This window comes from Electrophorus electricus, chromosome 12 (genome assembly GCF_013358815.1).
Source record: "Electrophorus electricus isolate fEleEle1 chromosome 12, fEleEle1.pri, whole genome shotgun sequence".
NCBI classification, from domain to species: Eukaryota; Metazoa; Chordata; class Actinopteri; order Gymnotiformes; family Gymnotidae; genus Electrophorus; species Electrophorus electricus.
Window position 1 is genome coordinate 15,036,933 of NC_049546.1, and position 12,987 is coordinate 15,049,919.

The 12,987-nt window shown below is 42.1% G+C and overlaps 1 protein-coding gene across 6 annotated transcripts in view; it reads left to right on the forward strand.

The window, feature by feature from the left end:
* The window catches only part of mid2 (midline 2), an 84,677-nt gene that overhangs the window by 37,153 nt on the left and 34,537 nt on the right, over nt 1-12,987 (forward strand). For 2 of the 6 annotated variants that reach the window (XM_035531947.1, XM_035531946.1), the window contains exon 2: nt 11,059-11,852. In XM_035531947.1, the coding sequence (XP_035387840.1) occupies nt 11,115-11,852 (738 nt within the window). In that variant the 5' untranslated portion in view covers nt 11,059-11,114. Of the gene's footprint in view, nt 1-7,918; nt 8,001-8,398; nt 8,571-11,058; nt 11,853-12,987 lie in introns of those variants that run through there. The other 4 variants (XM_035531948.1, XM_035531945.1, XM_035531943.1 and 1 more) reach the window with 3 other exon arrangements.

Consider the following 12,987-nt stretch of genomic DNA (forward strand, 5'->3'; position numbering starts at 1 on the left):
AGACCCAGTTTATTTATCACCCATCCAGCCAACACTGCAGCTGCTGTTGGCTCCAAAATGACTGAAGGTGGTGTAGGGGAGAGTATGTGTTTAATTGGCTGTGCTGCTGTAGAGGTGGATGCTGACGAGAGGTCAGAAGTTTCCAGCAGCAGGTCAGGGAGGCTCCTGCTGTGGCAGTTAAGAGTCAGTTGTTTGAGGGTGTGGGTGTTCTCACCTGGCATTGGGTCCATCAGCACCGTCATCCACCCTGATTCATGGGCCTCTCTCCTGTGGGACTGATGAAAAGCACAGGATTGCAGGCACCACTGATTGTGATGCACTGGGGAACACGCACGTCTAGAAATGGCATGCAATATCTAGGTTTTATTATTCTTTCTATGGAGCATTAGTGTATTAATGTAATGATCTTAACAGAGAATAGCATATATGTAGACATTTCTGTTGAATTTCCCAACTCTTGAGAAAACATCTAGGATTCTGCAACATGACGACAAATCTTTTGTCAAACTTTTATAACCTATGATTCCTAAATGCTCAGGAGTCTCTGGCATGCACAATGGAGCCATCTGTTATTCTACAGTTTAACTTGTGCATTCTCTTCTCATGACTCACTTATGATAATCACGCCAATCGCAGCAGACCAAGCAGCAGCACGTTTTTAAATAAACACGCGTGGCTGACCCTGCTGTACCTGCGTTGCATTTGTTTTTGAAGCTCCCTGTAGAGGAATGTCAGATCCAGCAACAGCCTATTAGATTCCTGCTGGGCCCTGTGTGCAAATCTCTGTGCAGGGGCAGAGGGAGCTGGTAGAGGGAGGAGGAGGGTGAGGAGAAGGGTGAAGGGCTGCTTCACTGAAGTGCACCCTACGCTTGGCTAACACTCGCTGCCTCTGCCTTTCTTGTTGGCCGAGTGGAGCGAGTGTGCACCCACTCACTCCGGTAGCTCAGACCTAGCTGGATTAACTCACAACTGAAAATCTCACTCTCCATGCTGCATAATCCATGCAACTGGAGCAAGTGGTATGTATTTATCTATAGTTTATAGTGTTAAAAACTCTTTGTGATCCAGCTGTTGGTGTAAAACAAGATCAGCCCATTTAGTCTCGATTAAGCATGAGAGCACTCATTAAGCATGAGAGGGAGTTGCAAATATTTATTTCTCTATTTGCTCATTTGATGTGATTTTTGGAGAAGCATTGAGATGGATGTGGAGTAGCAGCTGAACCAGTCTGCCTTGGACAACTTGATGATAACCCTCCCCAATCAGTGCTCCTAGAGGAGCATTTCATCTTAAGCAGTGACACCTGAGCATGTTCCTCTAGTTGCTTAACACAGACAAATGTAAGCTCATCTCTCTTTCACACACACACACACACATGCACACCCTAACACTTGCTTCACTTTTCAAGATCCATTACATACAGTTGTATTTGAGTGACACAAACCATGTGATGTCAAGTTTTGAATGCAAATAGAATGGAGTGGGGGCAATATGAGTGTGAACAAATTAAATATTCTCCTATAAAAGTCTCCATATTGTATTATTTATCAAAAGAAATTATAAATTACTTTGTTTTTTGAGTATGTATGTAATTTAAGGAGAATTGTAGTGTTCTGGTTGATCCCATTGTGATTATTTTAGTGGACTAATAATATTACATTAATTCTAGCCCTGTTTAATCAGTACTGCACTTTCCCATATAATTGGCCCATTACAGGATTTCCAACTGCCTACAGTATGTATGTAGAGAGGCATAGAAAAGCTTGTAGTCTCTGAAACCTTTGTACTACAGATATAAACTTTGGTGAAAAACAGAATAAGTATCAAAGGCCTGCTCCATATACAAATGGAATGGCATAAATGGAACAATATGAGCTTGACATTTCAGTGTACACATTCAGCAAAGCAATCAGAGGCTTCCAAAAACAACAATGCATTTTCCCCACCCTCACCCCCAAAGGAAATTCCAAACATTACAGCCTCATATAAATAGAAACCTTTCTGCAGCCCAATGCAGGATGGGAACTATGTCTGAAGAGGTCTTTGGAAACCTGCCAACCCACCCCACCCCCTTCTCATTCTGTGCTTTTCTTTTTCACCCACTGACCCTTTTTTACATGGGTACAGAGGCTTCTAACACCTCACTAATATTTATTAATAAGCCTTGCTTTGGTGAGAGTGTTTATGATGAAGCTTCAGTGATGAGCCCTTTTCAATCACCCCATAAAGTAGCAGACCTTCCTAGATTATTCTGCAATACCCCTGCAGTCATAAAGTGGTGCGCGCAAAGCACTTGTGTGAATGTGTAGTCCCACTGGTCAAGTCAACCCTCGTGTTCTTGGAGGTGATATGAGCTACAAGATAGGCCATTAGTGGCAGGATCTGAATTTGGATACCCTTTTAAATACTGAATACTGCTTGTTTTCCCATGCCAGGAATTGGGGGGGGGGGTTACGTTCAAGCTTGCTATTTTAAGAGAGGCTGGAAGAAATGTCTACCATCATTGTGACAACTCTTTGCACCATGCTAGACTTGATTGGCTGTGATCCAGTATGTAAAAGATTATCTGCATCAGTTTGGCAGCACCTCTGACAAAGGCCTCTGTGAAAGGTCTTTTAGACACGGGAGAGAAAGTAGAAATGTAGGACTTTTTAGTCATGGAACTCTTCTTGTATTTTTTTGGAAGAAAGGAATTTATTGAATGAACAATGCAAAGAAAAGCATATTACACTATAGACATAAGACACAATGAACGTAATACTTGTATAAAGTGGTTTCTGTAGAGCATTGTCATTATTATCATGACTTTGTTATTTGCAATAGAATAGGCTGTTTTTCTGGTGCAATACACTTTAAAAGCTCATTAAGGTATTGTGTTGCTATAGCTCATAGGCCAGCTCTTAGAACTCCAAAATCAGGGACATCCAAACAGCAGCAAACCATAGCAGGTCATTTATTTACCAAGTTGACTGATATAATTTCAGCATCACTTAAATAATGTGTCTGTGTTGGTGTTGAGCTTTGGATTGTGGTCAAAAAGGGGCATAAGGTTTTGTTTTTTGTTTTTTTTTCTTTTACAGTTTCACACTAATTACTGAGCTCCATAATTGTTATCCACTGCAATTATGACACTCAGCATAAAATTGAACTTTTAGTTTGAATGTCATTTGTATCCACTTTTTCGTATCATACACTTATTTTGTATCAAAGCATTTTGTTTTGTGTGCAACTTGAACTTGTGGTGTCTTGAACTTGTACCAGGCTGAAAAAAATTTGGGTCTAGAAGTTTTTCGGCATGGCATACTAATAGGGTCTCATTCATACATTTTGTCCCTCACTGATCAGCTCTTTACTGCTTATTAATAAAGTACTGTTCCAGAAGCGCTAAAGTAGATCTTAAAACTTGTTCCCTTTCAGTCAGCCTCACTTTCTTTAAAAAAATTAATTAAGGGGGGGGGGGGGCAGGTAAATGAAATCATTTACCTATAAATTGGTGGCTGAGCTTTCCAATAAATGAAATCGCCTTAATTTCAAAGCAAGATGTGGTGTAGAAATTACCTGAAACCATCTGAACAATTCTCTGCTGTGGTTGAGAATTGAATTCCCAGCTTGAAAAGAGTTGACAAAATCAAAGTCTATTTATGTTCTCTGAATACTATGGCTATGCTACCAAAACCAAGAAGGGAGTTTGATACTCTCATCATTTTGACACTCCTCCGAGATGCCATCCATTCCCCCGTACCGGCATTCCTCCAGTCCTTCTTGTGAAGCGATACCAGAACACGACAGATGGCATGAAGATAGTGAGGGAGTATCGGTAGGCTACTGTTTCCTCTTCAAATTTCTCGTCTCCTATTTTGTAAGTTGATGCTGGTTGATGGTGCGCATCAGGGCAATGAGCTAATGAGGTTACACTTAGCAACTCAGCCTTTTTCCTTTAGCTTGCTCCTCTATAAGTTGTGTTGAATATCTCCTGAGCTTTTGTGTTGTGTTTTATATCCTGGTTTTGTTCTCACCAGAGCAAAAGCACATCAATAATGGAAGTGCTTTGGGGTGAACAAGAGAGAGCTGTGCTGTGCTCATGCGCGATAAGACAGTGCTTTGGCTAAGAGCATTAGGGAAGTGACAGGACGTTTGAAGGTCTTAACTTCATTGTATTGGGAATAGGTGTGGTGGGCAAAGACATCAACAATAGGTGGACAATCAAAATGATGAAACAGAACCTCTTTTTGTTGTGTTACCATGGTGAAACCATGCTGCAATGTGATACTTGTGCGATACCTATGAAGATGTGCTGAGAGCTTAGGAAGAAGGCTTTCAAGAGGATAGCATGTCGTTTTTGACAGTTTCGGACAGTTGTAGGCCTTATTTCATATTCATTGTTTCATAAATTTCCATTTACACATCATTGAAATTCTACATACGACTATCTAATTAATCGGTAGTGTTAACTGATCTCCTTTTAGTACATGACTTCCATTATAGAGATTCAAGATTTTGTATTTGCTTGCATGTATGATAAACATCTGATATGCTTTTTTTCTTCAGTGTTCTTCCATATGAGTCTTTATACACATTTATCACACTCCTCAATATGCAAGGAGAACCTCAATGTTGAGGTGTCCCAACATCTCTTTGTCCTGTTGTCTGCCTTGCCAGAGCTAAATGTGTCCTCAGTGATCATGCGCCCATCACTTTACAGCCCTATTGTTCACGTGTGGTGGAGCAGCAGATGGGCTTTGACCTGGATCCTGCTACGTTGGACCATGAGGTTACCCAGCCCTGTTTGGGACGGATGGGCACATGCCAAAGGGCTCAGGCAGGGGAGCCTGGTGCGCTGCCTCCCATCTGACCCTAAGCAAAGTAAATCACAACCACTGGGACACATTACTGTTTATGTTCCAAGAATAGAAAATGCTTGTTGTATTAGACCAGGTCAGCGGTCTAAAGAAAGGATGTGGAAAACATCGGCTTAATTACTTTTTTTAGGTGATGGCATTAAAATAGACATTTGGACATTTTGTATGGAAATTTGCACTTGTGCTAGGTGACCTTTTGTAGTAGTATAAGCATGTTTTGACTATTTGTGCCTTTGGATTTTTTTTTCTTGCCAGTTTGGACTTTTTGCTCAGACCCAACCAAGATCAGCTCAGCTGTTGCAGTTTGGCTGGTCTTAGTGCAGTGCCTGGACTTCCACATACTCACATTAAAATGCCAGCTATAATCATCCATGTTCTCAGCTTCTCAGTTTAAAGCATCATCTTTAAAAATGAAAAGATGCTAAAAGCAGCCTCTGGTTTGGGAGATTGGCCACTCAGTGGCATGCTATCCCAGCATGCATGGTCAGAGAGTGAGCCTGAGAGAGAGCAAGCAAATAAGCAGCCTATTTAAACAATGTTTTCATCTATTAGCACCATTTAACTGTGCAGGCACCTCCCTGATGCACCTATTTGCTTCAGCCTGCTTATTAAATTAGTGACTTGTTTCCCTTCCACAAGAAGTAGCCAGTGGATGAATCCTTTAATTTGAAATCAATGCCCACAGTCTTTCGTTCTCCTCAGATGTTTGAACACATTATCTGCATGTCCACACCTGCCAAAAACATATTGCTTAATCCAGTCCATATCAGAATCACATGAAGTATATCTGTAGTGGGGAAATCTACTACAGTAGGATTTGGATACTTAGTGCTCGGGTCCAGAGATATGCACAGCCTGTTTGGCACAGCAGCAGAGTTTATCTGAGGTGAGCTCATCAGGGGAAGTGCACAGTGCCTGTCTGCAAGGCTGGAATAAGCTACATACCCCGGAGGATTACTGCTTGCTTCAAACACACCTTCTTGCTTTATTTCCCCAGTCTCCCCTGGGACCAGGCTCTGCCTGTAAATACAATCCACACCCGAAGCATGTTATGGTAATATAGGAAGAGAGTCTGCCACATGGAATTAGAGATGATTTGTGAGGCAATGAGAGACAATGATTATTGAACTTTAGGGTCCTTTTAAAAGCTTAATTTTCAGCAATTTGTTAGCCTTATTGTGCTTGAATTAAGTGATGCAGGGCCATATGTCCAGTCTGGTGTGGTATTTTTGTCACCTGTCCCCTGTGCTGGACTCTCTCTTGGTGTTTGCTGAGCTGTTGGCCTGTAGGCCCCTTACCACTCAAAGGTGATAAGCTGTAAACGGGCCTGTCTGGCACCCAGCCAAGTAACATGGCTAGGATAACCCCAAAGCTGTCACAGCATGCTTCTCAGTCACTGGTTCCTCCAACACGGGGGTGGTGAGGGCTGTAGTGATGCTCCATCAGCTGCGTGTCCGGCGCGGAGCCCAACGGGCTGCCTGGCCTCCCTGATGCCACCGCAGGAGATACAGGGAGCCAGTGACCAGCTGTAGGATGACAGGAGATTAATTGCTCTATTAGAGCTTCTAGGCTGCCAGTCGGGGTCTCACCCACATGTCCAGCCAGTGCCGCAGCCAGCCACACCCAACAACCATACCATACATTTAAATTGCGCACACACCGATTTTTGTACACTTTTTTGATATCTGTGCTCAAGGTGTCCTGTCCTGGCTCACACAGCATAAATTGTCATTGGGTATTAAGGTCAACTATATTTGAAAAATGTTTCCAAAGCAGTCTCCACATTTTGAATGCCATAATATTGTAACTTCTGTAGCAGGATACTGTGATTATGATTAACTGTATCAAATGCTTTGGATAAATCAATAAAGACTCCTATAGTTATTTCATTGTTGTTTCATTTCATTTTTTTTGCATTTAGCTGAACATGGGCCATAGATGTAGACTGTGTTTTTCCTGAAAGCCATGCTGTTGATGATATGGTTGTATTTATTAAGGTGACAGAAGAACTAGTTGTAGATGGTTTTTTCTTAAACTTTAGAAATGCATGGAAGACTAGATATAAGCCTATAATGTGAGAGTATTGTTGGGTCATCTGATTTATATAAGGGTATGACTTTTGCCCGTTTCAGTTCATCATGAAATATGCCAAAACGTAAGGCTTGGTTGATTAAGATGAAGTAATGGTTTTGAGAATGATGAGAGGCATGTCTTTAATAACACTGGCAGAAAATCATCCAGATGAGCAGCAGTGTTCCTTAATAGAACTGAACAAAGTTATAAATAAGTTACAAGCTGTAACTTGAAAGCATTAAGTGCCGGTGAAGGGTCTGGTAGTAACAGTGTTAGTAACAGAGTTATAGGTAGCTAAAGAGCCACAGCTTTTTTGCTAACTGCAAAGGGTCCAGCCTGAATCATTGAATTCATTAGCACTTTCACTTTGAAAAGAAATGACAAGATTGTGCATCTGAGATTGAAATTCTTTAGCATATATAGTCTGAGTACATCTAATTGAGTTCACTGATGACTTGCCATGTGGTTTTCATATTATTCTTGGCTCTTTGGAATTTCTTACCATAATACTGTTTTCTCTTTTCTGAGTGTGTGCTGTATTTTTTATTTAGAAATGAACAATATTTTCTGTACATTAACAGGTGGGATTTGTTAAATAATCTATATGAAGCTCATGCTTTTTGCTAATTGCTCTCTTCTGAGCATTGTTGATCTGGGGCTTAAAACCTTTAAGATGCTTCTGTTCAAATGGAAATTATTGATAAACGCCTTGAGTAATCATCTATCTAAATGCAGAATAGGTGCTTGGCACATTTACTTTGAATTTGAACATCATTCCATGAACAGTATGAAATGTATTCACTGAATTTGTTAGTGTTACTATTATTGAAATTTCTGCCAGTAATACATATTCTAACTGTGCACATTACTGTTGGTATTAGGGAAAAGACTGGAAGATGATGAAAAATCAGCATAAAGTACACCACTGATACTGGATACCATTGTTATGTTGGTGATGATATTATCAATTAATGTTTTCGTGTTAGATGTTCTTCTAGTGGGCTGGTTTATCGAGGGCAAGGATGATGTACGTAACCGATTTGATGAAATTGGATGTCTGCTGCTGAAGTAGGTCAATACTAATATCTCCTATCATACACCCAATCTTATTTTCCTCTCTGTTTTTGCTGAAAATATTAGTAAACCAATGCGTTTACTGGTTACTCATGAAATGCACCAGTTTTCATTAATTGTGCATTTATTTTTACATTAGTTTAGTATCTTCTAGAGTTATGCCTTTCATTTGAAATACATGATTCTTATAGGCATGGTGTCTAGTAACTCTATAACCTTTGAGTTTGAATTAGTGATCATTGTTTTATAATCATTGTACAAATAGAATTCAAGGAAGAGTTGTTCTGCAAGTCATTTTACAAATGAATTGTCCCAGTTGTTTGGACAAGGCTAATTGTCATTGTTTTAGAAATGACATGTTTCTCGGTGACTCATGCATTTTGTTTTTGCAGTGGGATTGAGAACAGCAGTGGCTAAGAGAGTTCTCGTGGGGTCTACTGTACCCTTATATAAAGGCCCACAGACAGACAGTTACGAACCAAAGCAGCCCAGCCTAACAGAACACTCTACTTCTCCACCACTTCCCCCTGTGGTTCCTCTGAGAGGGCCAAAATCAGTAACCAGGTGATATCTTCATACAAAAGAGGGACCATGCTACAGCCTATGGGTTTGGCATTCTTGTCTGGTCTTAGTGCAACACCAACCTAATAGCTACTGTGAGGTACTGAGTGAAATATTGTCTGAAGTTTAGTTCAAAGTGAAATGATTAATATATGAATCACCTCCAACAGAAATTGATTCCTTTATTTATTTATTTTTAAAGAAGGATCATGGGTTTGTCAGCTAAATGAAGCATCTAATAAAACTGTGTGCAAGCCACAACTGTCATTAATTGAGCTCTCCATTGTAACCTTCTCCTGTTTTTCTTGAAATTCTTTAAAAAGTGGCATTTTTTTTTAATTATTTATTTCCTCATGACACCATCATACTCCTACTAATTTTAATAGTTGCCACCTTTCATCCAAAACATGTTTGTCTAATTAAGTACCTCCTGTAAAATTGTGACATTTACTTAAAATATTAAGGTCAGAGCTGTGCTCTGACCTTCACTTTTCATTTAATGTCTGCTCATGCAGGTCATGCACCCCTCCATGCTGTATTTGTCTGCCTTAACTGATTGTGATAATGGGGTTTTGACTAGCCAGAGATCCCAGGCAGCTGACAAGCTTCCTTTTGCAAGGACCAAAGGTAGCCAGAGAGCTAACAGAACAAGGAGCCAGGTAAAGGTTACCCAAGGGCACTGCGTCTTATCACCATGCTATCTGCTATTTATTTTTTTCCAATAATGAATTTACCTAGCGGCCTGTTGTTGCTTTATTCTAGGGCGACATGGTGGTGAGAGCAGATTAGGAAGCCCCAGAGAGTTAAGAGTTCTCAGAGAAGCCTGAGCATGTGTGCTTTCCGACAGTGGTTCAGTCTCTAGTAGCAGTAACTGACCAGATGAGGCTGGTTTCAGTCTTGGGCAGTGGAAGTTTAGAAACAGAAAAGCATGTCTAAAATTGCAAACCTGAGGTTAAGAAGTAAAATGATTTAGATTTAAAAGGCATGCAAAGATGGTGTGTTGTGATTGCATTTGGTTTTTTGGTTCTTCATGTGTCATGTACCATTCCATGTATGACACTAAAGAAGCGAAATGTTAAAAATGGTGGTGTGCTGAGGGCCAAATGAAGAAGCAGCCACATGGCTGAACAGAGACAGAGGGAGAGGTGCGATTTCCCTGCAAGAGTGAGAAATATTAATGAAATCACATTAACAGGGTTTATCAGCATTAATTCCCTTGTTAACTTTGTTTCCCTGTGTGGAAGACTGATTAAGAGGTGTCTGCATGTATGTGTTGTCTGTGGGAGATAGTGTTACTGTGCCGTAGTTAGTGTGTTTTACACTTCTCACCCATTATAATTGATTTCACAGTCCATAATAAAACACTTAACTGTGCTTCTGTGTGACGCTTCTTGTAAAACTATGACCGGTTTAAGGGTTTTCTTTTTCTTTCAAATACCCAATGTGTTGCTATGCAATGTGTGAAGTATAGTAAAATCATACAGTAACCTAAGAAACATGGTGCAGAGTGAGGAGTGGGTAAACGTGGGTGGGTACGGATTTTTCTCTCCTTTTTTACCCTTTTTACTGAGAAAGTAAAAGTTGCAAAATGTATGTTAATTCATACTGCAGTATTTTGATATAGACCTGCGCAGGTCGGTATGAGGCATAGGCATATGTATAGGACTACATGTATTAAAATGTAGCATTTGCTTATTATAGTACTGTTCAATGCATGAGCACTTGCATTTTTTCTGCATGGCATCTAATTTTGGACATGCGGCATTCCAGTGAATCACCAGATTTCAGTCTGTTTGACAAATTTGCTGCACAATCGCTTTTGCCAGAGCATGCAGCCTTAATCTCAGTCATGTCATTTAGAAGCATCTACTTATAGGTTTTGCTGTGATATCACAGATTCATAACATCATGTATGTATCATGCATTCTTTGTTGCATTTGTTATTTCAGGTCATTTCAGATCAGTAAAAAAACAGAATTCAGCAATCTACTACTTACTTGGTCTATCGAAGAGACAATGCAGAGACAAAGGCAGCTGTTTAAAAATAAATCGGCTGAAAAGGCTGTTTTTAGTTTGGGCTCAATGCAAATGTCTCTTTATTCTGCCATCACTTGCTTGACCTTTTCTCACTAAATAATACCAAATGTAATTTAATCTCTCTTCTAACTGACCGCATATTACAGTACATCTTCACATCTTCACAGTACATTTATTCTGCAAGCATATCTTTCATTTCGATATCACTAATCCAAACACCTTGTTGTTCATGGGCATACACTGACCTGTTCTCCATCATTAACCTGCCTGCTTTATATCAAAGTGATATTCCACTCCAAATTTCTATGTTGGCTATTAAGCTTCATTGTGCTAGCAAATGTGATCTGGGCTTTGAAGAAATTTGTAGTGGAATTTCACCTTTGCTGCTCCCTAGGGCTACTAGGGCAGCTGGGGGTGACTGCTTGCCACTAACCCCCGGCTATCTGCCATGCAGGTGACTGACCAGCTTCTGTGGGATTTGATGTCACCTTTAGATCGGTCCAACTGAAGATGGAAACCCTGGAGTCCGAGCTGACGTGCCCGATCTGCCTGGAGCTGTTTGAGGACCCGCTGCTGCTGCCTTGCGCCCACAGCCTGTGCTTCAACTGCGCCCACCGCATCCTGGTCTCCCACTGCTCTGGTTCCAAACCTCTCGAGTCCGTCTCCGCCTTCCAGTGCCCCACGTGCCGCCACGTCATCACACTGAGTCAGCGTGGCCTAGAAGGCCTCAAGCGCAATGTGACGCTGCAGAACATCATCGACCGCTTCCAGAAGGCCTCCGTCAGCGGGCCCAATTCGCCCAGCGAGAGCCGGCGCCCGGCCCGGCCTTACAGCGCCACGCTTGGCGGCGGGAGCTCGCGCGCCAGCCCGGCCGCCAACGGCACCGCTGGCACAGTCAGCACCAGCGGGGGCAGCGTCATGTCGGCCGAGCACCGCGTAGCCTGCCAGTTCTGCGAGCAGGAGCCCCCACGCGAAGCCATCAAAACGTGTGTGACATGCGAGGTGTCATACTGCGAGCGGTGCCTGCGCGCCACACATCCCAACAAGAAGCCGTTCACCAGCCACCGTTTGCTGGAGCCCGTGGCCGATGCACACCTCCACGGCCTGGCCTGTCTTGAGCACGACAGCGAGAAGGTGAGCATGTACTGCGCCGTAGACGACCAGCTCATCTGCGCCCTTTGCAAACTGGTGGGCCGTCACCGCGAGCACCAGGTGACCTCGCTCAGCGAGCGCTTCGACAAGCTCAAGGTGAGCGAGATGCCTTCACTACATTTCTTGCAGAGTCTTTGTGCGCTGTGGTTCTGTGGGCTGTAGTTAGGCTTTTTGATGCTTTTGGTGATTTGGTCTTTCAATTTTTCAAAAAAGTAGCAAAACTAAAAATCGCCAGCAGTTAGAGAGACCAAATCTCCATAATTTTAGTTTACATTTAAGTTTTTTGGTTACGTTTTTTTTGTTTTTCCTTTTTTTAACTGCTGCCTTTTAAGTGGTTCAGCAGTGGATGTACACCAAGCGCTGTCTCATATTAGCTGTTTTGTCTTTTTTTGTTAGCCTTCCCAAGCCTGTTTCAGTCTGAAGGATCAAAAGCCCTCAAAATACATGTTTATTCCATGCACTGTAGTTTTCCTTTGGTTTTATCTCCTGCATTTCATCCCACCAGCCCCACACTGAGCAGTGTCCTCCCTGCAGTGACATCTTACTTTGCCGTGTGTTTCAAATGCTGAAAATGAAGCCCAGTGTGTATGGGCTCAGGCCCCTGCCCACCTGCTCTGCTGAGCTACAGCCATTATCAGAGTAGATGAGTGTGCACTTCCTAAAAGCCTGGCTCTATTCAGCACTCTCTCACCACAAAGAGCCCTGCTGCTGAATTGGGACCTAAACACAGAGACCCTTTCATGGCCCTTTCTCGACCCATGCTGAATTGAAGCTGTCATGTGCACACACATGAATACAGGTACAAAATAAAATATAACCAACTGCTGATTTTAAGGTGCCTTATGTTTGGGAGGCACTGAAATAAGATTCAGCATCGACTCTTGGCAAAAAGTGGCCTTCCTGTTACAGCAGTGATCTCTGCATGACTCGAATTACGAGGACCGAGCAGGTTGAGGTGCTGGTGGAATGCACTGTGCCAGTTCCCATGGGATGGATTGGTTAATTTGAGATCTTTTGGAGAGGCAGGCTATTGAAGTCCCATCATAATCCAGTCTCATCAATATCTTGCCATTCTGGGCATGCATCATCGTTATGTTGTTGGCTGTTGCCTGCACATGTGATCTCCCTGTGATCTGCTATTCACACCAGCTGCTGGTGTCTTCCCCCTCTGGTCATTGAGGATGTAAAGGCACTCACACTAAGAATACTCATGCCATGTGAAGTGAGCAGC